Source organism: Coenobita brevimanus, chromosome 57 (genome assembly GCF_032717465.1).
Source record: "Coenobita brevimanus isolate Jiangsu-jjx chromosome 57, ASM3271746v2, whole genome shotgun sequence".
NCBI classification, from domain to species: Eukaryota; Metazoa; Arthropoda; class Malacostraca; order Decapoda; family Coenobitidae; genus Coenobita; species Coenobita brevimanus.
The window spans coordinates 20,112,330-20,136,299 of NC_137010.1; the positions used below are offsets into that span (position 1 = coordinate 20,112,330).

The window sequence follows — 23,970 nt, forward strand, 5'->3', positions numbered from 1 at the left end:
TCTCTAATCATACCTTCTAGAACTCTCTCCATTACCTTCATTATCTGATCTAAAAGCTTTATACCTCTATAATTTCCTCTTTCCAGGGCATCACCCTTCTCTTTATACACATTTACAATTACACTCTTCAGCCAATCATCTTGGACAACACACTCATAAATAATCCTATTTATCAGGTCAGTGACTAAACTCACCCCTATATCGCCTGAGGCCTTCATCATTTTGGCAGTCAACCCAGACACACCTGCTGCCTTCCCCACCCTCATCCTGCCTATTGCCTCACTCACAGTAGCAGTATCAATCAAAGGCCAAGGGCCAGACACTGGATCTGCTGGCTCCAAACCTTCCCTGTCCCAGTCAAACTCCTCATTCAACAACCGGTTATAATGCTCTCTCCATGCATCTTTAATATCCTCACTGTTCACCACTACCCTTCCTTCATCATTCTTCACACACTGCTCACCTATGATATCCCGATTATCCCTCTTCACCTGACCTGCCACCCTAAATATATTTTTCCTTTCCCCATGATTTAGGTTATCAAGTAATTGTCTCTGTGACTCAGACTTTGCCCTGTATACCTCTCTCCTAGCCCTGCGCTTGGCAGCCAAATATTCCTCTTTGCTACCACCCTTCTTCCATTCCCGGAAAAGCCTTCTTTTCTCCTTAATTGCAGCTTCTACACCCTCATCCCACCACCAAGTTACTTTATGTCTTGGTGGTCCTCTTGTCCAGCCGCATGTTACATCAGTAACTCTCAAGAAATTGTTCTTGAGGGCTCTGTACTGTTCATTAACGCCTCTGTCTACAGCTCCCTGTTCAGCCACCACTCTCCTCAACTCGCTATAGAAGGCATCCCTTACTACTTGGTTTTTCAGCTTCCATATTTTCCTCCTAGGTACATAAGTCCTCTTTTTCATCACTTGTTCTTTAAGCACCATATCACAAATCAACAGTTTGTGCTGCTGCACACACTCCTCACTTCCTATAACTTTAACATCCCTCACTAACCTCCTATCGGCCCTCCTAACCAGAAAATAATCTATTTGACTGCTATTTCCCCCAGACTCATACGTAATTAACCTACTATCTCTTTTGAAGAGATTGATGTTGATTGATTCTTATCATGTAAGTACAAGGAGTGTCTTCAGAGATTGAATATACAGAATATACAGCAAATTTAGCAGTAGATTAAATAAAAGGATGTCTCCATTCTTAAGGGATTGGCACCGGAATCTTTGTTTTAACATCCATCATCAACTAATTTTACATGTACCCCTCTGCTGTATTCATCATCCTTCAGATCCTCCTCCAGAAAATGGTTCATTGGCAGTACTTAATTTGTTCTCACACAAGTTTCTTAGATACATATACCTATTTCTAAATGCAGAATTTGTTAACTACTGAATTCTTTTTCCTTTCAGACTTTGCTGCAGATGGGTGTATTGTAGATTCAAGAGTGGAGGCTCTTGCATTAGGTCTTAGTATAGCATCAGGATAGAAGTAGTTGTGTATTACGTGTGGTATAATGTATAATTCTTGACAAAAGAAGTTTCATTCTCGTATGTTGTGTCTAGGATGTTTGTTTGGTATTTTACAGTTAGGTTGGAGGGGTCTAAGGAGGTGGATAGTGTTAAAGATGAGGATAAAAGGGTTAAACAGTTGAGAGAGAGGTTAGACAAAGCAGAGATAGTGATTCAGAGTGGAATTGTGTCCCTTTGAAGTTCAGAGTGTAATGTACTGTACAGTATAAAGTGGCATAATAGATGATTAATATGACATTAACCAGAAGCAAAGAATGGCTTTTGAGAGAAAACTGATATCTCAGACCAGTCACTTATATCACCCAAAAAAGACGTGGTAATGATGGTGATTGACTTGATAGTGAAATGTTTCTGAACAGGTGTGCAAAGCCTGTGTTGTATTGTACGGGACAGTGCAGTTGTTGTACACATACATACTGGAAACAATGAAAGCTGAAATAAAATTGTGGTGGATGATTCACAGACACATTTCCATGTAAACAGATAGGTTTTAGTATAAGCTGACTGGAAGACATGTCCGCTAGATATGAATGGCAGTCAGGAATGTTCCTTGGCTGTTATACCATTTTCCCACCACTTGCCAAAGACCTGCACTCCAATTTATTGTCATGCTACAGTCCTCGATTATGTGACATTCTTTGTAGGATCTAGCCGTGGCAGTTCTCATTCCATTCAGCAGTATACTGATAACATTGTTTTGTCCCATGTGGTATGTATAGCCATGTTACCAGAAAACATCCAACAGTACTTAGTTCCCCCTTACACTGATTTTACCAAAGTGTTATGTATGCCCTTCTTGCGGTGTCATGCAACCAGAATAATTTCATTGGCTTGCCTCAAAATGTACTTGAGTGAATCAAGTTTGCGATCGCACCCATAAATATTGTGTGTGTGTGTGTGTGTGTGTGTGTGTGTGTGTGTGCGCATGCACACACATGCACATGCGTGCGTGCATGTGAGAGAGAGAAAGAGAGAGACGGAGAGACAGAGACAGAGACAGAGACAGAGAGAGAAAAAAAAAGAGAAACACCAGGATAACTAAAACAGTGAGTACAGTAAGATGCATATCAAATCTTGTATGATGGGTGGGTGACTAGTTCCTGAAGCAGTGATTTTGCAGTATCTAGCTGCATTGTGACTGCAGCCTTTTACGCACATATCATCAAGTTTATGGTTAGTTGTGGAATAGTAATATACCTTCAGAATTAATATATATTTATGAAGACAGCACTATTGACAGGACTTTTGAAAATTTCCTCATTTTTTTATTTAAAGCACCCGGATAGTGTGAATAATATTTTTCCGTGTGAACAACACAGGTCTGGGAAATGAAGTTGCGGTTGTAGCCTATATTTGTCTTAGTGGAAGGAGGCTGTGAGCAAAGATATGGCATATACAGATATCATTAGTATATACAACATCTTCATTGTACTTGTATCGAGTTGCAACTGGCTAAAGTCGTGGAGGAGATGGAGTGAGGTTAATATTTCCCATTGCATAAAACAGGGTGTGAAATATAATAATTTAACCCTTTTGTACATATTGGTGTGATATTTAAGGTGGCAGATCAGATGGAGAATAGGGATATCATAGGTGAGCAGCGTGTGAAGAATGATGAAGGAAAGGAAGTGGTGAACAGTGGGGATATTAAAGACGCCTGGAGAGAGTACTAGAACCGGTTGTTGAATGAGGAGTTTGATTGGGAGATATACTATGATATATGATTGTGTTGTCCCAGATGATTGGCTGAAGAGTGTAATTGGAAATGTTTACAAGGGGAAGGGTGATGCCCTGGAAAGAGGAAATTATAGAGGCATAAAGCTTTTGGAGCAGATAATGAAGATAATGGAGGGAGTTCTAGAAGGTATTACTAGAGGAAGAGTGAATATTGATGAGATGCAGTTTGGGTTTATGCCAGGCAAAGGGACCATTGATGCCATATTCATTGTTCGACAGCTTCAGGAAAAATGTATAGGAAAGAAAAGGGAACTGTACACTGTTTTTGCTGATTTGGAGAAGGCTTTTGACAGTCTCTTGAAAGGTGGTGAAGTGGGCAATGAAAAAGCTTGGGATGGAAGTGTCTGGTTAGGGTGGTTATGGCCACATACAGTATGTGGGTGCTCACACCAGGTAAAGGTGAATGGAGTTTTGAGTGAGGAGTTTTCCGTGAATGTTGGTGTGCATCACGAGTCAGTCTTGAGTCCCTTGTTTTTATTATGGTACTTTAAGCCCTCTTACGTGATGTCAGAAATGGACTCCCTTGGGAGATTTTGTGTGCTGCTGATTTGGCGTTGATTGCAGAGAATGGAAGGGAGATGGAGGAAAGATTTAGGAAATGGAGAGATGGTATTTATATTTTTCGAACTAATTATGTTTAGTTACCAGTACCAGCATCCTTTTGTTTACACCATGTCTTTAATCTCAAAATGATCGGATCTTGAATTTGGCTGTATTGTAGTTTGTTTTTCTCTTGGAGGGAACTGTTACTGCGGGCTCATGGCCTTTGGTTCCTTCTTCCTCGCATTAAAAAAAAAAAAAAAATCCTTCCAAGTGTACGCCTGCAGATTTTTTTGTACTCATTGAGGCAAGTTATTTTCTTAATATAAACAACTACATAGTCTTAAGTATGTGTTAAGGTGTAAAACATGATTTTTCAAATGGTAATTCATAATGCACTGCATAAAGGAATTCAGATATGATCCCTGCTGTGAATCAAACACTCCCTCTTCTGCCCAGCTGTTCAACCCTACTTCCATCTCTCCTCACTCCTCTACCCTCTGTAGCTGTGACATGTCAGGCAAAAAGGAGTGACCTAGATGCACACAACATAGAACCAAGTGGAACATTTCTTTTGTCCGGGTCTATACAAGTTTTAAATTTGTATAATTAGGAATTATATACCCTGAGCCATGTAGGCTGTTATGTTATTGAATTCATTACCTGATCCTCAAGTTCAGGCCGAGGTTCAAATGCAGCCATAACTAGAAATTGAGTTGTATGCTGGTAGTGTGTTCTTTCCTGTGACTGCATGATTGCAGTCACTTTATACTGTACCAGTCATACAGATGACAACACCCTGCTCACTACAGACATCTTCACACTTAATAATTCTAGCTGTCATTGTCCATTTCAAGCTGAAGGTTGGGTTCTGCAGTGGACATCCTATGGACCAACAGATCCATATACAGAACCATTATGAAATTAAAGAAAAGTGTGTACTTCAGTCTTTTATTTGATTCTTTATACAATACTATGTACCTTATAATACATATACCTCAATAGAGGCAAAGTTTTAAAATACTTTCACTGGCTTGATATTGCATATTTCATGACAATCTTTTCAGCCCTTCTTACAACTTCTTCAATCAATAGAAATCGCAGACAAGACAAACTTTTAGGTCTTCTATTAAGGAATGCAAATATTAACTGAAGCCAAGGGCACCACTTAACACACACATGCCAGACCACTGTCACCATTGTGCTTCTAGATGCAATGAACTTGACAAGGCTTGTGCTGTCTTGCTAAACTATTTTGATTATTAATCAGATTATCAAAGATGGTAAGTCACTTGGTTCCCACACTGGCATCTCAACATTAGTAAAGGCCTTGACCAGTCCAATTATTTAGACAATGGTAGAGTGGTCTCAAATTGAGCTCTCCAGCATGACCCACTACAAACCAGTGAACAATGTAACCAATATATAATAATGATCCTAAAAGATCAACGGTACACAGTAATTCAAAATTTTCTTAGTTTTATGCTGGCTCTAAAAATTTGGACTTTACACTTAAGAAATATATGGTATGAACAAGAGTTGGTCAGAGATTCCAAAGAAAAAAAAAAAACATAAGGTTATGTTGTACATTTTCAGCATTCTTGTATATTTGTCTTTCTCAAGACTGGTCTGCTAGTAGCCCCCTTGAAGAATGAAGACATAATATCACAGTAAAAGCCCCCCTATCCCTAGCCTACCATATTAACTGAACAGAAAATTATATTAAATATTAGTGATTAGGATACTATAAAGATTGTACTTCTGCAAATGCATCAACAAGGACAAACAAATTAGGGAAGAGAAACATTAAATAATTCAGTAATATGAACCCATTAACCAAACAAGTCACCAAAATTAGACTAAAATATGGCAATTATTACACAACTCACTCCATGAAGTTAATAGAAAATAAGTCAGGTATGCAGGGCAGGTGGCTTGATGGATGCAGCAGACTGGAAAGATGCAATGGTTGACGATATCTTAAGAAGCTGAGTTAAGTTGCAGCCATCACGAACAATATCACAGATGCTAAAACACATCCACTATAAGACTGTACACCACTGTTTTTGAAGACTTCAGTTTTATGTTCCTTGATGCACTTGCTTGACTGTACACCACTGTTTTCGAAGACTTCAGTTTTATGTTCCTTGATGCACTTGCTTGGATTCATCTTCCCTCATGCACTAAGCTCACATACAGTATATATTTGTGAAATTCTGCATTTCCTCTTATATTTACTTGCATTCTATTCTTACACTGCTTCATATCCTCAACTTAAAGCACCCATTTTCTTTTTGTTCAATACTATCAACACTCATTTTCCCATAAGCTTGATTATGATTGTATTACATTCCACTTGCCAACATTACACTGGGCTCTCCATGCCTGTGCAACTTTCATGTAAGAGTTTCCAAAACATTGTGCTTCCTTCGGCTGTTCAAAATATAAAGTAGGAGCGGTTAGTGTGTTAACATTTTTAGATCAACGATTCTAAGTTATACTATACTTCAGTGGGTAGTTTTTCACTGGCTGCTTACTTCAGTCCAAAGCTCTTGGTGATCTGAAGAAAAGAATAACAAGACATCAGACTCCTGGTCACATAACCTTCTCAGTCTTATTACATCTTTCTCATTTTCTTACTGCCAGATGATGATTTTCAGCTTTGGGAAGGGCTCTCATAATGATTGGGCTACAAGAGACTCTGTAACTCTTTCACTGCAACAGGACTCCCTTAAGGTGAATAAAACTGTTTGGCAGGACGAAAAAGGAAAGAAGAAATCAAAGTGAAGGGGTTAAAATTTTTTTCCCTTCGTTCTTACATATGCATCAAAATGTTCAAGAAATTATTATGGACTCTCCACAACTGAATGATAATTTCTTACTTAACACTTTAAGTGTGTTTCAGAAATGCCACCCTTACAGACACTAATCTTGTCATCCAAGTGCATATTACTGTATTATGGACGCCATCATTCCCCCCCCCCCCAAGTAAGGGAAATCCCCTCCTACTGAAGGGTTTAGGCTGTTTAGCAAATATTAAGTTACATTCCTGTGAGTTACAGCTACCATACGAGGTTGCTAACCCAAGTGATGAATGGTACATCTACAAAACAACATACAGTAGTGTACTGTATGTAAACAACATTTGAAGCAATAATAGTTTTTCATATCACTTAGTCACTACCACCAAGCAAACAGTTAGAGTCCCAACAACCCTCACCTGCTCGTAGACAGTCCACGCCATTGCAGCCATAAGTGTGCGACGCACCATCCTTGGGACTAGACCCTTGAAGTATCCGAGTGGACCGTACTTCTCATTAACATACCACACCGCCTGGAACAGAAACAAACAGGAGACCTGCAGATATCAAATTCTTGATGATGACTTAGAAATACAGTACAGTAATGACATCTGTTCCACAAATTTCCTAGTCTAAAGCTTCTGTCAGTAATAAATTCCTTCAAGTAAGAGCGGTTTTGTTTGCAAGATAATTTTGTAAAAAAATATAAATACAGGTAACTTGCACGGAACACGATCTTACGGAACGCGCTCGCAATTATACACGGTAAGGGCTGGGATACATATAAGACAACGTAAAATTAAAAAACCATTATGAAAACTACAAATTAACGCAGGAGAGGACTTTGAAAGATCAAATCCTCAAACGTCACCGCAGCGCGCGGTTTGTTTTGATTACATGACGATCTAGGCGGGAAATCATTCAGTGACTGAGACATTCCCGAGTACAGTAGCACAGTATTTGTAAGTTAAATATTTACAGTACTGTACTGTTCTGGTAAGTTTATGTGCAACTTAAAGTACTATTAAATAACGTTAAAGCAAGAAATAAAGTCTTATAACCAGTTTACCTGATAGGCGTCAGAATATTGCCTTTTTTATTTGTTCGTTTTTTCCACAATACTGTACAGTATTTGCAAGTTAAATATTTACTGTTCTCGTATGTACTGTACTTGTAAGCACTTAAATAAAGTTAAATCATTAAATAAAGCCTTGTAACTAGTTAACCCGAATTATATGATTACCCATGATCGGCGTCGGAATATTGCCTTTTTTGTTTGTTCGTTAAACTCTTACTGTACTGCTTTTCTACAGTACTGTATTTGTAAGTTAAATATTTACTGTTCTGGTGTGTACTTGTAAGCAATTAAAGCATTAAATAAAGCCTTGGAACCAGTTAACCTGATTTATATGATTACCCATGATTGGCGTCGGAATATTGCCTTTTTTGTTTGTTCGTTAAAGACTTATAATAAAAGAAAAATACATTTTTGTCTTTGTATCTTTACCTATTTGCTCAGGTTTGCTGTAATGGTTTGGATCATTTGATGCAATGCAACTTCTAGAAAACTGTGAATAAACTTTCGGGAAGTGAACGAAAATCTGGGACATGAGACTGACCTTGACTTCACCCTCTCATGTAACATCTGTCAGTTCACCACCTGCTATCGTGATGAGTGGATGTATGATTTTTTCGCTCGTGGCCATGCCTAACCATGCACAGGTACACCCATTATCTCGACCCAGACAGAATATACAATCTTTTTCCTCCCTTGCAAAACACAAACAACCACCCTGTTTACGAGACAGCAATATATATTGCGAAAATAACAAGGTAAAATGTTAAAGATGAACGTAAAATGATAGAGAAAGATGAACATGTTATGACGGAAGAAGTACGTTTTCCCTGTCTGTAAACGTATTTATTTCTGCTTTGTATCTGTATTCGTAATAATTAGACTTATTGTTAGTTCTGAAACTGCATTACGATTCTATTTTTAGCCATTCTCGTGGTGTGGGAGCTGGAAGTTGTGACACAACTTCCTTATTGCTAATCGGACTGACCCTCCACTTTATTCTCCCGTGGCAGAGTCTAGCCTTGGAGGACATGCAGTTTTCTCATTTAGGACAGAAAATTCAACTCTTTCGGAGGCTCCCTTTTCCAAGCATGGGCACAACGATAACGTAAAAAATAACTCGAAACTACCATAAATATATATCAAAAAGGTGAAAATGTATTCATAACATTTTTTTTTTTTTTTCAGCCATTCCTAACAGATTATGTACTGAAATCATTCAATATCACAGTACTGCACTTCTAAGTTAAATATGTACTGTTCTGGTATGTACTTGTAAGTTAAAGCACTGGTACCAGTTAACCTGATTTATATGATTACCTATGATCGGCGTCGGAATGTTTCCTTGTGTTTACGTACAGTATTTGTGTGTTGAAGTTTTGCTCTGGCGTACTGTATTTGTGAGTTATAACATTAAATAAACCTTCTAACCACTTAAAGTGCTTTTTAGTGATTACCAGTGACAGATAACAGCAAAACAACACATTTGGGGGGTCTAGGAGCAAAATACGGAGTAGTTTAAATATATGCAATTTCGCACCTAACACGGCACGGTAGGAACGAAACCCACGTGTTCCGTGCGAGTTACCTGTAACCATAAAAGGTAAAAGTGTGTGCTTGGATGGTTACAAAATACATGAATAGGGGGATGTAAAGGGTATGTGTCAATGAGGTGGGAGAGTATACAGAAGGCAAAGAAAATGCATGGACAGAGTAATTGAATGTGTAAATGTGGAATGCAAGATAAGGCAAATGAACTGACAAAAGATGGAAACCGATAGATTATGTACGGTATGTACAAATTTACATGAAAAGGTCTGCACCCCCTTTTTAACTCAATAGCAATGAAAACAACTTTATTCTATAAAACACAGTTTTGTATGCTTTGTTCCTGTAGGATGGAACTGAAAATTACAATGGCTTGCAAATGATTTCTGTTCTGCCAAGTCATCTATTGACAGTTTTCTTCTATTTCTGAATTATATCTACTCCACTTATATGCAGGATAACCCTTGTACTTCAGATGAGCTTATGAGTCGATGGCTTGAGCCACATGATTTTCCTTGCCACTGGGAAACCTATCTTGACCATTAAACCTCATCTGACAACATACTCAGCCAAATTTTACTCAACAACAGTTAATATCACAAGGTGTAGGGGTTAAAGTATCGCATAAAGGAGTGTAAAACAAAATCCCCTAACATTTATAATCAATGATACAGCTGATGACCACCACAACACCATGAAATGAAATTAGGAGACTAACCTGCGGGAATGACGTGAACTTATGAGGGTAGAGCTGCATTTTCGTCTTGACCACATCAAATGGTTGTGTTACAGCCGAGGCTGCCAGACCAGCTACCACACCACAAGTGAAGTGGGTGACAGGTGCTTGGCTGCCCTCTAGCAGGTCTGATGGGGGTACAGTGCGATCAGAGTAATTTTAAATACCACTAAAGAAAAGACTTGGTAAGAATATTATTATAAGGAATTATAGAAGATTATAACTGTGTAACAAATAAAAATTAACATTTTCAATATAATTCATTAACATTTTCAATATGATTACAGTACAATGAGCCATCATTGCTTCACATTTTTATGTCCTTTGCTCTTAATTCTTTGGTAAATTACAGATGCATTATTTCATTTTGTATTGATATATACTGTATGCTGATTTGCCAATTAATAAATTTAAGTATAGATAAAATTCTGATCCTTTGGAACATATTCCTGATATATAATGACAACCACCTGTATTTCAGCAACAATCCATTACACAAGATTCCAAGGGGCACTCACTGGTCGGGATTCGTGTCTTGGTTTGTGTATAAAACATGAGATAGAGCCCAGAGAAGGGAGCATCACGAAGCAACGTGGGGAGTAGTCCACATGTTAATCCTCGCGCCCCCTCCTTCATGTAGATGGAGCTCACAGCCTCACGCACACTCCCATAACCATATACACCACTCTAAAGGGGTTAGGTAAAAAAATACTTGTATTATAAGAAGGTAAAGGGAAAGTAAAAAATCCCACACACTTATGTACCATTATATAAAACTACTGGAAAATACCACTTAAAAGATATTGAAAAGTGAAAGTACAAATTATAGACCAATAACATTTTATGTGTAGTACTGTACTGATCAAAGAACTTTGAAGACCTGAATCATGAATAAATGGATTGATAGCCCATATCACTGGGGACTGTTTCTTCTACTTTTATGTCTTCTTACTGCTCCTGCTGGATTCTACCCTCTTCAATTGTCACTGAGGATTAGGTTAGGATAGATAATGAAGCACTGTATGGCACTGGTGGTGGCAAGAGTTAAATTTTAGCCTAACATTCATCTATTCTACTTCCCACTCCCCGCTAATACAGTACAGTGATCCCTTGTTATCATGCACAATTGGTACTGAACACTGCTTGTGGAAATGGAATTGCATGATAAAAAAAAGCACAGAACCTAAAAATTCATCCTAACTGGTAACATGCAACCCAAGTGCAAGCCCAATTTTCCATTTTATCACAATTTACACCCACAAAATACATACAGTAAATATTATGGTCAGTACTAGAAATACACATCAGCATAGTTAGGTCAGCAGAAACTGAAGAAAAGGGCACAATAAGGAAAGAACATGTACCACAGAGAGACTTTTGATGGACTTGAGGTACAGGGTTCCAAGGCTAGTAGGTGGAGAGTTAATGGTCTCAGCCACCTGGGATTAACTCCGAAAGTAGGGTCTCATTTTTTAATTTGAATTCCTCAAAGTCATCAGAAACCACAGACACTGCACCATCATCAATGGACGAAACTAGCTCAAGCACGTAATATATATACATATTTTTTTAAATCTGAAAAATGCACTATAACACAGTGCATATTTTCATCCAGCAGTGATAATGAAAACCACTATAACCAAGGGATCACTGTACTGTACTCCTATGCCAAGAAAGGCTTATGTTTTTTTATTCGAGAGGCGGCTCCCCTTGATATGGTACCAGAAGGAAAGTGACCAACATGCCAAGATAATGATGTGGATGTGGTGAATTAGTAGGTCAACTTTTGTCCCTGATTGTGCAGCCTGGCAGAGTGAACATCAACTGACCTCATATCTTGTTTTGACAACAGTGATGGGTATCATGGTGATGCCAGTGATAGTCCTGGCCAGGGCACCCAGGGCGATGGCCTGCAACGGTCCAGGGTGACCCTCGCAGAAGTTAGTCTTCAGCCAGTTGAGAGAAGAGAAGTACAGACCCACACCCGGCACACACCGCAGGATGCTCTGCACACAAACAGTAGACGGTCAGCCACAGAATGTCAGAGACTTGTAGATGTGACAAATTTTTTAACCTTATCATATATATTTAAACATTCTTTTTTAAATAACAGAAGAAAGAAAACAAATGAATAAAAATAATAATCCATACACCAGAATACTGGTGTCCTCCATTCATAAAAAATCTGTAATAGACTTGAACCGCTGTAAGTTGAAGTTTGGGAGGAACAACTCTGGGGGAGCGAGTTCCAAAAAGATGTAATTCATTAATTCATCATCCAATCCTACGATGCCCTATGAGAAGCGTAGGAGTCCGGGGCTAGGCAAGTTGATCCTGGCATTTAAGCTGTTAACTGCTCTATACAGCCTGGGCTGTTCCGAGTGCGACTGCTCAAAACAGCCCTGGCTGTGCAGGTGAAGTTCAAATATAGTGCCATTGTGACCAAGGCTGACCCATGCAAGCACGTTTGAGCCTTCAAAACCGAAACCGAAACAGAAAATGAAAAAAATACATTCCAACAGGGAATCAGACACTTCGATGTTCATCCATGGCTTTACCACGGTAAATATTGAGCTAATATTTCGTTACTACATACTCTGGCATGTGTTCTCTCAATTCCTAAGACAAAATTTAGCCTTTGGGAAATTTCAATTTTACCCCTATGTCTGCGCACCACGGACACCTCCAAAAAACCACCATGAGCAGTTAACAGGTTAAGATGAGAGTGACCAGCCTCACTCATCCCTGAGTCGCATTACATGAGCAATAAACCCCAACCACCCCTTAGATATAAACCTATGAAGGCTCAATCCGACTGGAGCACCGTAATTACCCACTAAACCACCAGGCGCCAAAATTTGGTTATATGGTTACCACCCAGGATAGTATATGGTTTCCGTAATTACCCACTAAACCACCAGGTGCCAAAATTTGGTTATAAGATTACCACCCAGCATAGTAAATGGTTTCCAGGTGTACAGGAAACCATTTGGCTTGTTACTCAGTGTAGAGTCACCCACAGGCAGAACGAAGAGGAAAGAATGAAGGAAAGACAGAAGAAGGAGTGTAAAGTTTGGGGAATAAAGATTTCTGGTTGGTGGAAGTTCTGCAATATGGCAGCGTGACATTCCAATCACGAGTGCTACCAGATGCCCGTGTAGCACTAGGGAAAGCTTGGAGAGGTGGCACAATGGATGCAACACCGTCTGAGCATTTGTCGTAAGAGGATCTATAAAATTATGCAAGGGACGAAACATTCCTTCTTACCTGTAGGGGCAGTAGTTTATTTGTAATAGCAAGGTTATTAATAATTCTAACAGCTTTGTTCTGAATTTTGTCTGGTTGTTTTAGTGCAAACTCTCCACATCCATTCCACAAGTGTGAGCAGCATTCCAGCTGAGAGCACACATGACTCTTATAAACTACAGCTAACTGCTCATCAGTGAAGAAGCTTCAAACTCAGTACAATAATCAGCATTTCTTAGAGGCAATTATTAGCAAGTGATCCGACATGAGAGGTCCAGCTGAGGGCACTGTTAAATGAAACGCCAAAAATTTCAGTACTTTTGGAGACAGAATATTAGTAGCAATGAAGGAAATATTGGAATCTGGCAATATCTGTATATTAGTACACTGTATACATTTGGTTTTAATAGCATTACACGAGAAGATTATTTTGTCCCCATTCAGTGATCCTAGATAAGTCTTGGTTTATGGAGATGTCTGTACTGAGTTATGATTTAGAGATATTAAACTTTGTGAATGGGTGTTTAAATGTGAATGAACTGAAGTGTTGAGTCATCTGCATATGAATGGATGGGATTATGGGTGACAGATAAGAGATCATTAATATGTGTAAGGAATAGGGTTGGAGCCTGAACTGATCCTTGTGGCATGCCAGCATTAACCGAGTGGAAATTGGAATATACATCATCTACTATACTTTCTGTCACTGAGATATGAAAAAATCAGAGGAACAAAAGATGTTAGTCCATAGCCAAGGAGTCTGGATAGCAGGGAATGGTGCCACACTCTGTCAAAAGCTTTAGAAACATCAAGAGCTAGCTGCAGTTTCTCCACGTTGGTCAATCGACAGATGGATAGTACGAGTCAGGAGACCAAGTACAGTATAACAATGATGGATCTTTCGTGGCAAAAACCATACTGCCTATTTATAAGTTGTTGGATTCAAGATGTTTAACTATGTGCTTAATCATTACAATTTCAAATACTTTACCAAGAGAAGACGTGATAGCTATTGGTCTTTAATCAGAGGGGTCAGAGGAACTTCCATTCTTCTGAATTGGGTGGACACTGGCTTCTTTCCAAGAATCAGGGAATGAAGAAGTATGTATAAATAACCTGAATTGCAGAACAGAAGCAAGTTCTGGGAAGCACTTTTTCAAAACAACTGGAGGAATTCCATCTGGGCCTGGAGCTTTGTTGGATGGTAAACTGTCTAGGATGGATTTTACGTACCCAGTCTGTATTTTAAGTGGAGCAATTTTGGGGTAGTCAAGATCTAGTACTGGGATGTTCTGGCTGACTTCCTCAAACATGGAATTCCTGGCAAATGTAGTGGCAAGGATATTCGCTTTACCATGTGGGTCATATGTAATGTTACCATATGAAGAGTTTAGTGGTAGAATGGGTGACGACTTGTTAAAGTTATTATCAAAAGAACTGAGAGTTGCCACAATATTCAACTGTCATTAGGACTGTTTAGGAGTTTGGATGCTTGGCTGTGAAGATGTTTGATTTAGCGAATTATTACTGTTTTTGCATGGTTTCTAACAATTTTAAATTGACTGAGTGATGCAGATGTTTTTTTTTTTTAAGTAGAGTTATATGTGAATGACTCTGGGACTGTTGCTCTAGTACAATTGGATTCAAACCATCTTGGGGAGTCTGATCTTTTAGAGAACTGCTGACCTAGTATGAACAATTCCATACCAGCCTGTATTATGTCATTAATGTGGGACTGGGAAGCACTGATGTCACTAGAGAAGAAAGACTGCCATGGAATGTCAGCAAGATAATTTCTGAATCCATCACAGTCTGCCCTATCAAAGTGCTATCGGGTCACTCTGACAGGTTCAGAATGAGGAGGTTTGGGGGAGCCGACTGATGAAGCTTTCATGAGACTGTGGTCAGAGGATCCAAGTGGTGACAGTACTTCTATCCTGTACAGATGTGGATTATTTGTCAGGAACAGATCCAAGAGACAGGCATTATGGTCACGATTATCTGGTATTTTGGTTTGTTGCTTTACCAACTGCATGAGCTTAAACGATTCTGCAAACAAATCGCATTCGAGACCCGTATCGTCAGTCCTGGCAGAATGTGATAACCATTCTACATTATGTACATTAAGATCTTCCAAAATGGTAATTTCACTGCTAAGGGTGAGGTTAAGGTTAGTCAACTCTGTGGATATGGAGTCATATACAGGATTCTGTTGAAGCACTGGGGGTGATAGACTACACAGAGATATTGGGTAATATTTTGATAATTTAGTTTATACAGTGAATAATCAAAAGTAGTTGAAGTGAAGTTCAAAACAGCGTCAACTACAAATTCAGATTTGATATAACAGCAGGTGTCACCCTTGTTATGGAAGTTTGTGAGGAGATGGTAACCAGAACAAAATGGGGATATTTCAGTAAAGGGAGTGGTTTGGGATTCTGTGTGGAACAGGGCTAGAGGAGATAATGACTGAAGAAAAAAGTGAACTGAATTCAAATTGGTACTAAGACTACGATTATTGGTGAAGTATAGGGCTGGACCTGTGCTTCTCTGTTGATGAGCATGAACTGTGTTTGCAACAGTTGCTGTCAGCAGTCACTTGATAGCGACTGGTAGGACCCTGTGCCACCGGCACTACCCTGCTGGTGGTGCCAATCCCAGATACAACTGATGCAATACAAAACACTACAGTACAATATTTTACAAACATCAAAAATGGATAAGACATTCATCCATCATCCAATCCTATGTTGCTCCATGAGGAGAGTAGGAGCCCGGGGCTAGGCAAGTTAGTCCTGACATTTAAGATGAGAGTGACCCGCCTCGCTCATTCCTAAGTGACATTACATGAGCAATAAACCCCAACCATGCCTCAGATATAAACCTGCACAAGCTCAGTCCAACTGGAGTGCCTTAATTACCCACTAAACCACCAGGCACCATAATCTGGTTTTATGGTTACCTCCCAGTGTAGTAAATGGTTTCCTGGTGTACAGGAAACCACTTGGCTTGTCATTCAGTGTAGAGTCACCCACAGGCAGAAGGAAGAATGAAGGAAAGAAACTCTGAAAAGAGAGTGTAAAGTCACCCGTAGGCAGAAAGATTGAGGAATGAATGAATGAAATAGTCAGAAGAGGAAGGAAGGAAAGAAGGAAGACAGGAATGGGCAGACACCCAAGAGCAGCACTACATAGAGTGGAAGGTGGGTGCCCCCATACTGCAATACTGTATACAATCACTTGACAACAACTGTACACAATTCCCACATGCAAGAGTGCACAACAATGACATATGGTACCGAAAGATCAGTAACCACAACACTGTGGAACAACTAATTAGTGACTGTACCATAGTCGTTTGTCTTTAAAAAGGACTGACTATCACTTACCCATTCTTCAACTACCAGTACACAGATTACACTGACAGTACTGTACACTTTATTCCTTGTTCAGAATAACACACTAATTTAACATCATTTAATCCTGTGTTGCCTCATGAGGGGCGTTGGAGCCCGGAACTAGGCAAGTTTGTCCTGACATTTAAGATGAGAGTGACCAGCCTCACTCATCCCTGAGTGTCATTAAGAAAGCAATAAACCCCAACCACCCCTTGGATATATCCCGACAAAGGCTCAATCTGACTGGGGCGTCTTAATTACCCAATAAACCACAAGGTGCCATAGTTTGGTTATATGGTTACCAACCAGCATATAAACATTTGGTTTGTCACTCAGTATAGAGTCACCTGTGGACAGAAGGAAGAGGAAGAAAAGGAAGGAAGGAAGAGAGGAAAGGGTAGCCACCCAAGAGCAGCACTACATCAAGTGAGTGGATGGTGAGTGCTCCCACCTACCCCTAACACCAATTTATAAAGGATGGAATATACTGTATTGTAAAATGAATGCTTACAGATATCATCATTTAAGAAATTAGCTATTTCACTGCCCAAGCTGCTGAAGGATACATCTCCATCTGCATTTAATCCCCCTGGATCTGGTGAGATTCCTGAGCTAAATATTATCACAAGTCATAAGTGAGAAAAAGAATACAGTATATTTCTAGCCAAAGTGTAAAGTTTTTGATATTTCTGGTGTCCTAAATTTCCTAAGTGTAAACATTTAATCTGAAGTTTCCCAAAGAAAATGCAAAGTAGGTTCAACAAAGCCATGAAGTTACAGTTGTTCATGAGTCACTAAATTTGTCAGTCATTATTTTTTCACATGTTGCTCCCTCAAGCAGGAGCCACCACAAAGCAAAATTATAACTCATTATTATTTATTCATTCTGACTTTGAAAGCAATATCATGTTTAGACTGGATGCAGATTTGAGATGCAATAAATAGAATTCAAGTGTACTTTACTTGCACTGCTTTTGTAACATCATACTGCAACTAGATGGAATCTCAATCTGAACTGCAGCTTGAGGGAATTTCTCAATCCAAATTTAGCAAATTAAATCATCATCATCATTCGGGCCTCCTTTCCCACCGTAAGGCAGGGTGGGGAGAAGCGACGTCCAGACAGCCCATGTTTGCCCAAACCAATGGGCCATGCTTCCATTCAGTCATTATTCAAGCCCCTCAAATACAGGCTCTACCTGATACACCAAAAATTTTCACCACACTCTAGCTTCACATAAACATATCCAATGGTGGTGGTGGTGGTGGGGGTGGTGGGGGGGGGGGGGGGTCAGATGGATGTTAATAAAGACTTTGCAATTCCTTTAGCTTGAAGAATTTTCCTAGAATGAAAAAAAATTGCCTGGCATTATACAAAACAGCTACTCTGATGCTTCCTAAAACAGCATCTTCTACAGTATGGCTGAAGAGGTAAATGAAGTGTTGCTAACTCCTTCAATGAGAAATGTCTTGCAATGGCAAACTGAATATCATTCTGCAGTAAAAATAAATATGTAATGAAAGATTTGCTAATTCGGCCAAATGCTACATTCTTCATTTTGTTCTTCCTACCACCAGACTATTTTATTCAACTTGGGAGAGACTTTTTGAGATAAAGCTTTGATAAACTTTCTTTACTCCATTACACTGAATCCCACCCTAGCTAAATTAATTGTTTGGTGGCTACAATAAAATAAGAGAGGTCCTCAGTTTGAAGGGGTTTTATGTAACTGATGCCTCTACATATCTAGAGAATTTAGTGCAGTAGAAATAAAGTAAGCTCACTCACCGGTGTCATGCCCTTCCACAACCCGAAGAGTCTTTCATTGCGCACCACCTTGCCAAAAGTGTACAGCATTCCACCTGACCCACCAGACCTGTGCAAGACAAAATTAAATGGTTAGTTAATACAATACACAACAGCCTTACTTCTGTTTGTGGCTTATCCTAAGCTGAATAAAATCATTTGGAAGTAGCAAGAATACTGTAAACAAAGCAAATAAACAATAAAAAATACCACCTCACCTCAATTCTCAACAGTTCCACAAATTCAAAGTGGTAGGTTTCATCCAGATTCTGAAATTTTTCAGCAAAACTGCACAATTTTGTTCTTAATAGCGGTACTAGATCTTTTATACACCCAACTAATGCTCAGAGAGCTACATTATTATTTGTTATTTACTAGTATTATGCAAATTACTGTTTCAGAGATATCCATCTCTTGCACAATAATCTCCTCCATGCCAAATCTTACATAACTTTACTGTTATTAGATAACAACTTCATCATATATCTTACACAAATTACTGTATAGTTTGTACATAAAACATCAACAAAAAAATAGTAGACAAATTTTATCCTCATGGCACTGTGTCTGTTGTTAGAATAAAGAAGCTCGCTCTTGGTGTATCTAACAGCTTTTCTTTTCGCTATTATATGATCCAACCCATCCCTTTGAAATACGGTACAATAGCCTAATGGAACACTGGACCTTGCTTATAAAAATTTGAAAGCAGTTTGGTATGTGATTTCATTTCTAGATCTTTATACAGTATTGTACATATAAAAAATAAAATACTACACTGTATTCCTGGTACCTGATTTGAGTTCCAAAATTTCAAGTTTAAAAGCAAAATACAATGCAACTTTAAGACACACACACATGGGTATCTATAAGGATATATCCACTTTCTAAAACATCTAGAGGTTGGCATATAGCTACCAGTAAACCCTTTCAGTACCATGATATCTTGTTTTATTTCTGCAGACTTAATCTAATATCATCAAACTTTCGAGTAACCTATAGCAGTGGTGGGGGTTACTTAAGGTTTTATTAAATATCTAGTTCAAGAAATCTCCATAAGCCTCATTAAACTTCAGTGGTGGCAAGAACATGGATTATGTCACTGAATTCAAGGGGTTTAAAATATGCTAACAAACATGATTATCAGCTTATGCAAACATTACACAACTTTAGGCCATTAGTTATCAGTAATTACAGTAAGTGTTTACATTTTTATTGAACTTACAGTACATACAGTACCACATCTTAACTAAAGCTGAACCAACACGTGACTACCATAAAACTCACCAAGCCTATCCAAAAAATGTTCTTGTGCTAAACTCCCATAATCTATCCTAAATCAATCTTTATCCTATAATTCTCCTAATGTATCCAAAAATCCTAACCGTAAAACTCCCATATCTATAACAATCATAACCCTACACCTTCCCAGATTTTACCTAAACATTCCAAAACTTACACTGGCCCTCACATCTTAACCAACATGAAGCTTCCCTAACTTTATAAATAATCTACCCTATCCAAAAATTATCTTAATCCCCCAAGCTATCCTACTGATATCCTAACAATAAAACTGTTCAAACCTATTCAGAAGCAATCCTCACTCCAACACAAACCAAACCTACCTAGAACAAATGAATCCTGTAAGGGGTGGCCTATGCAATCCAACCCTACATTTAACATACCTCACCTTATCCCAACCAAATTCTAAGCCACCCCTAGCATACCAAAGTAGCCCGCCGAAAAAAAAAAAAAAAAAAAAAAAAAAAAAGCCAACCAACCCTACCGACGTTAACTACTGTACCATACTTAACCAATCAACCACTCAAATCTTCAAGAGTTCTAGCTTATGAAGCCTGAAGTCCAATAAGTGAATCTTAACTAAATAACCAATCCATCCTGCCTCGCGCCTACACCCAGAAAAGACCAACCTGTCAAAAAAAAAAAAAAAAAAAAAAAAAAAAAAAAAAAACTATCAGTTCTATCTACTGTACACAACCCAAGAAAAAAATCCATTAAAAAATTCAACTATTGCAAGAATTAAAACTAACCCGATCAACCTAGTCCCCCCCCCCCCAAAAAAAAAAAAAAAAAAAAAAAATCCCTGCTCCTAGTTACCGACTATGACCTTGCAGGGGTGGGGTAACATGGGATAACCTTCGTAGGGGATAGCGACTCCAATGTCCCCCTCAACATATTAGGCGCGGGTGGCAACTGAGCAACGCACGCATTGTGTGTGTGACACACACACACACGTACACAATTATTGCACGCGAGGTAATCCAGTCGTAAAAGTACAAAGGTAATGAAACAGCCTACTAGTCATTTGCGTCTGAACACTGCCTAGTTAGCTTAACTGACCTCCAATACCCATACTGAACAGCCCAATTCTGAAGTTCTTTCCACCATACAATGTAAATAATGTTAGTCGAAATGTTGTTGGTGATTACAACCTATACAACAACCACTTGAAGCGAAGTCTCAATTCTATAAATACCCGGACAAAATATTAATGGTTTTTATTCGAGACAAAATATTAAAGGTTTTATTCGACAAATGAAAACGAGAAAAACAGGGCCGGTAACAATGTTTTGTACTTATGTACCTTAAACCTTCCCTAAAAAGGCGGTTAGGAAGTGGGCACCAGGGTAGGTTGGTGGTGGATGGGTGGCCGGAGCGAGGGTTGCGATTGGATATGCATTGCTTATTTGCACAATTATTGTATTATTTTACATTTCTCTTATTCCCACTAATACTCCTAGGCCGGGTATGATTCAGAAATCTACTAATTTCGATGGTAAAAGGGGAAACTAAAGGGTAACTGGAAGAATGTGGGCACAAGGGTTGGTAGTGGGCAGGTGGACGGTGCGAGGGTAGAGTCGATGCATTGCCCATTCGGTTGTCAGTTCATTATCCTCTTATCCTCTCCCTACTCCCAATGATACTCATGGGATGGATAGAATCCACAAGGCAATGGTTTCGTGGAGAAACTGTAAACTGATAGGTAAATGGTTAGAAAATGGGCATGTGGGGTGGTCGCGGACAAAGTGAAGGTTGTGACCGATGGTGACCGCGCATAACTAGGTAACCATTATCAACCTCATATACTTACAACTAAACCAAAGAAATGTATTTATACAAGACTAATTAGCAAACATTTACGTAGCTGACCTATAAACTGTAAACGAATAAAACTGGCTTAACAAGTATATTAAACGCAGAAATAAGAGGTGGGAATAGAGACAATCGCTAAATTATCCGTCTATCTATATACAGCTAAATAACTGCTAATAATTTATCCATCTATATACAGTAAAATAACTGCTAATATTTTTATATCACTGAATAATGACAAAACGCCGGATATACGTGCAAAAAAATGGGTAAGACCATGACTACACATTATAAAAAAAATAGCCCGGACAACGGTAAACGTCCTAAAATAAACCTTTAATAGAAAATTTTAAGTTGGGTAACCGATACGACCATTAGCAGCGGGTATTGACCGGCGTTGCCATGTTTTACACATGGAAATAGGTGGGAGAACAGTAACCCACATTAAACGTTTTTGGTTACCACGAGAATAGGGATGGAGTGGCTTGAGGGAGGAAAGGACTAGAGGAAAAAAGAGCAGAAATTAGGGAGAGTGTTGTACAGTACGTAGCCTAGGATGTCATGGGACGTCATTCTTTAACGAACAGAAATGCCAGATGTTTTTGTGGAGGTGCAGCGGCAGACAGGAAACTGCCTGACAGTCAGGTAGCTAAATACAAATACTGAGTAGATACATGCCGTAGATATGCAAACACACATTGCAACTGCAACAGTGAAAGTGCAGAACTGTAGGTTACTGCAACATGGGTACAAATTTTGCCTAGTATTGGCCTTATAACACTCAAGTATTCTCAGACCCCATATTTAACATTACGGTACTCATAACAACACTTGAACCATAAGAATAGTCTGGGAGGCATGAGGTCATGATTGGAACTGCAAGTGAAAAGTTTGGTACAAGCTTAAAATATTATGATGCAACAATCGAAACAAAACGTACCAGAGAAATTAAAAATAACCTGTACCGAAGTGGTCACCACTAACACCCACAAAATACTTCTTTAAATAAGGTTTATGTATGTAAACCGATGGAAAGAGTTAAAAACTAGTGCGCACAAATCTGAAATACTGACGTAATGCGAACCACCATAAAAAATGAAAAATAGTTCCTCTCTTTTCCATCTATACCATTATATAGTAAATGGCTTTTGTTTGTTGGGACAGGAACGCTATGAAAGAGCAAGAGGAAAGACCAAACGCTGAAAACTAATATTTCCAATGCAGGTGTAAATAATTCGTGAAAGTAAAACTTCCGACCTTGACCATAACTAGTAACCTCAATCACTGCTCCAATATACGGTTACATTGTTTATAGAAATGAAATGTGGGAATGAACCGTGAAATGTGTGAATACGGGTTGGAAAAAAAAAAAAAAAAAAAAAAAAAAAAAAAAACGCATTTCGTCACACCTACCGGGAGAAAACAATGAACTCGATCGAATTCGCCACTAACAACCATTGTACTAGTTAAAATACAAAGTTAATGGAATTAAAGTGGTGATGTGGAAATGAGCCGTGAAAGTAAGTGGATATGGGTTGAAATGCACAAACGTAAATGCATCTCTCCGGACAGACGAGAGAGAAAATAACGAACTTTCGACCACACCTACGATTAACAACATTAATTATAGTTACAATATAATGTTAACATAGTTATGAAGTGATGAAATGTGAGAATAAAGACGAAAAATGAGTGTAGATGAGGGCGGTGGAGGCTGGCGCGAGGGTAGAGATGGGACCCTGTGCGAGGTCAGCCCAGTCTCAGACCACCCCTCCTCTCCCCTCCCTGCGCTCCACTCCACCCCTCCTCTCCCCTCACTGCACTCCATTCCACCCCTCCCATCCCCACCCTGCACGCCACTCCACAACCCCCTCCCTTCTCGTCATTCTCCCCTCCCCCTCACTCCCCACCCTAATTCTAAACACTATTTGCCCTCCCCCTCATTATCACTGCATCTCACTGTTATTGCAGCTCTCCCTCTCTCTCTCTCTCAGAATTTCACTTTTTTCTCCCTCCCGCGCCCCACTTAACGTTTTGCGCGCGCGCGCGCGCGTGCGTGCGTGTGTGTGTGTGAGAGAGAGAGAGAGAGAGAGAGAGAGAGAGAATTACCTATACTTTTTCAGTCTTGACCCACACCCCACCTTCGGCTATTTTACCCGCCCTGAACCCCCCTCCCTCTCTCCGGAAATGAAGAAAAATACTGTAAAGAAGCTAATCTCCACATTAAGAAACCCTTTACAATTTGTCATCCAGCATCGCCTGACATTTTTTACGATATTGTTTCTGAGTCATGCCATTGTCAGATGTTAAATTTAGCTAATGTTCCATCGATGACTTTATCTATGTAGGCTACTTACATCCATCTAACTATATTCTGAGTATTTCCCTGCTCCTTTCACACTTTTAACTGAGAAAATCTGTAGAGACA

General features: G+C 39.1%; 2 protein-coding genes across 2 annotated transcripts in view; one reads left to right on the forward strand and one right to left on the reverse strand.

The window, feature by feature from the left end:
* LOC145402113 (ADP-sugar pyrophosphatase-like) overlaps nucleotides 1-1,501 on the forward strand; it is a 35,231-nt gene extending 33,730 nt beyond the window's left edge. The window contains exon 6 of the mRNA XM_080274231.1: nucleotides 1,425-1,501. Coding sequence (XP_080130357.1) covers nucleotides 1,425-1,501 — 77 coding nt within the window. The remainder of the gene's footprint in view (nucleotides 1-1,424) is intronic.
* A 4,430-nt stretch (nucleotides 1,502-5,931) lies between these two features.
* LOC145402108 (mitochondrial glycine transporter A-like) overlaps nucleotides 5,932-23,970 on the reverse strand; it is a 35,222-nt gene continuing 17,183 nt past the window's right edge. Inside the window, exons 3-8 of the mRNA XM_080274226.1 lie at nucleotides 18,414-18,501; nucleotides 11,811-11,987; nucleotides 10,500-10,668; nucleotides 9,964-10,109; nucleotides 7,042-7,155; nucleotides 5,932-6,381 (exon numbers count right to left, since the gene is read on the reverse strand). Coding sequence (XP_080130352.1) covers nucleotides 6,355-6,381; nucleotides 7,042-7,155; nucleotides 9,964-10,109; nucleotides 10,500-10,668; nucleotides 11,811-11,987; nucleotides 18,414-18,501 — 721 coding nt within the window. The 3' untranslated portion in view covers nucleotides 5,932-6,354. The remainder of the gene's footprint in view (nucleotides 6,382-7,041; nucleotides 7,156-9,963; nucleotides 10,110-10,499; nucleotides 10,669-11,810; nucleotides 11,988-18,413; nucleotides 18,502-23,970) is intronic.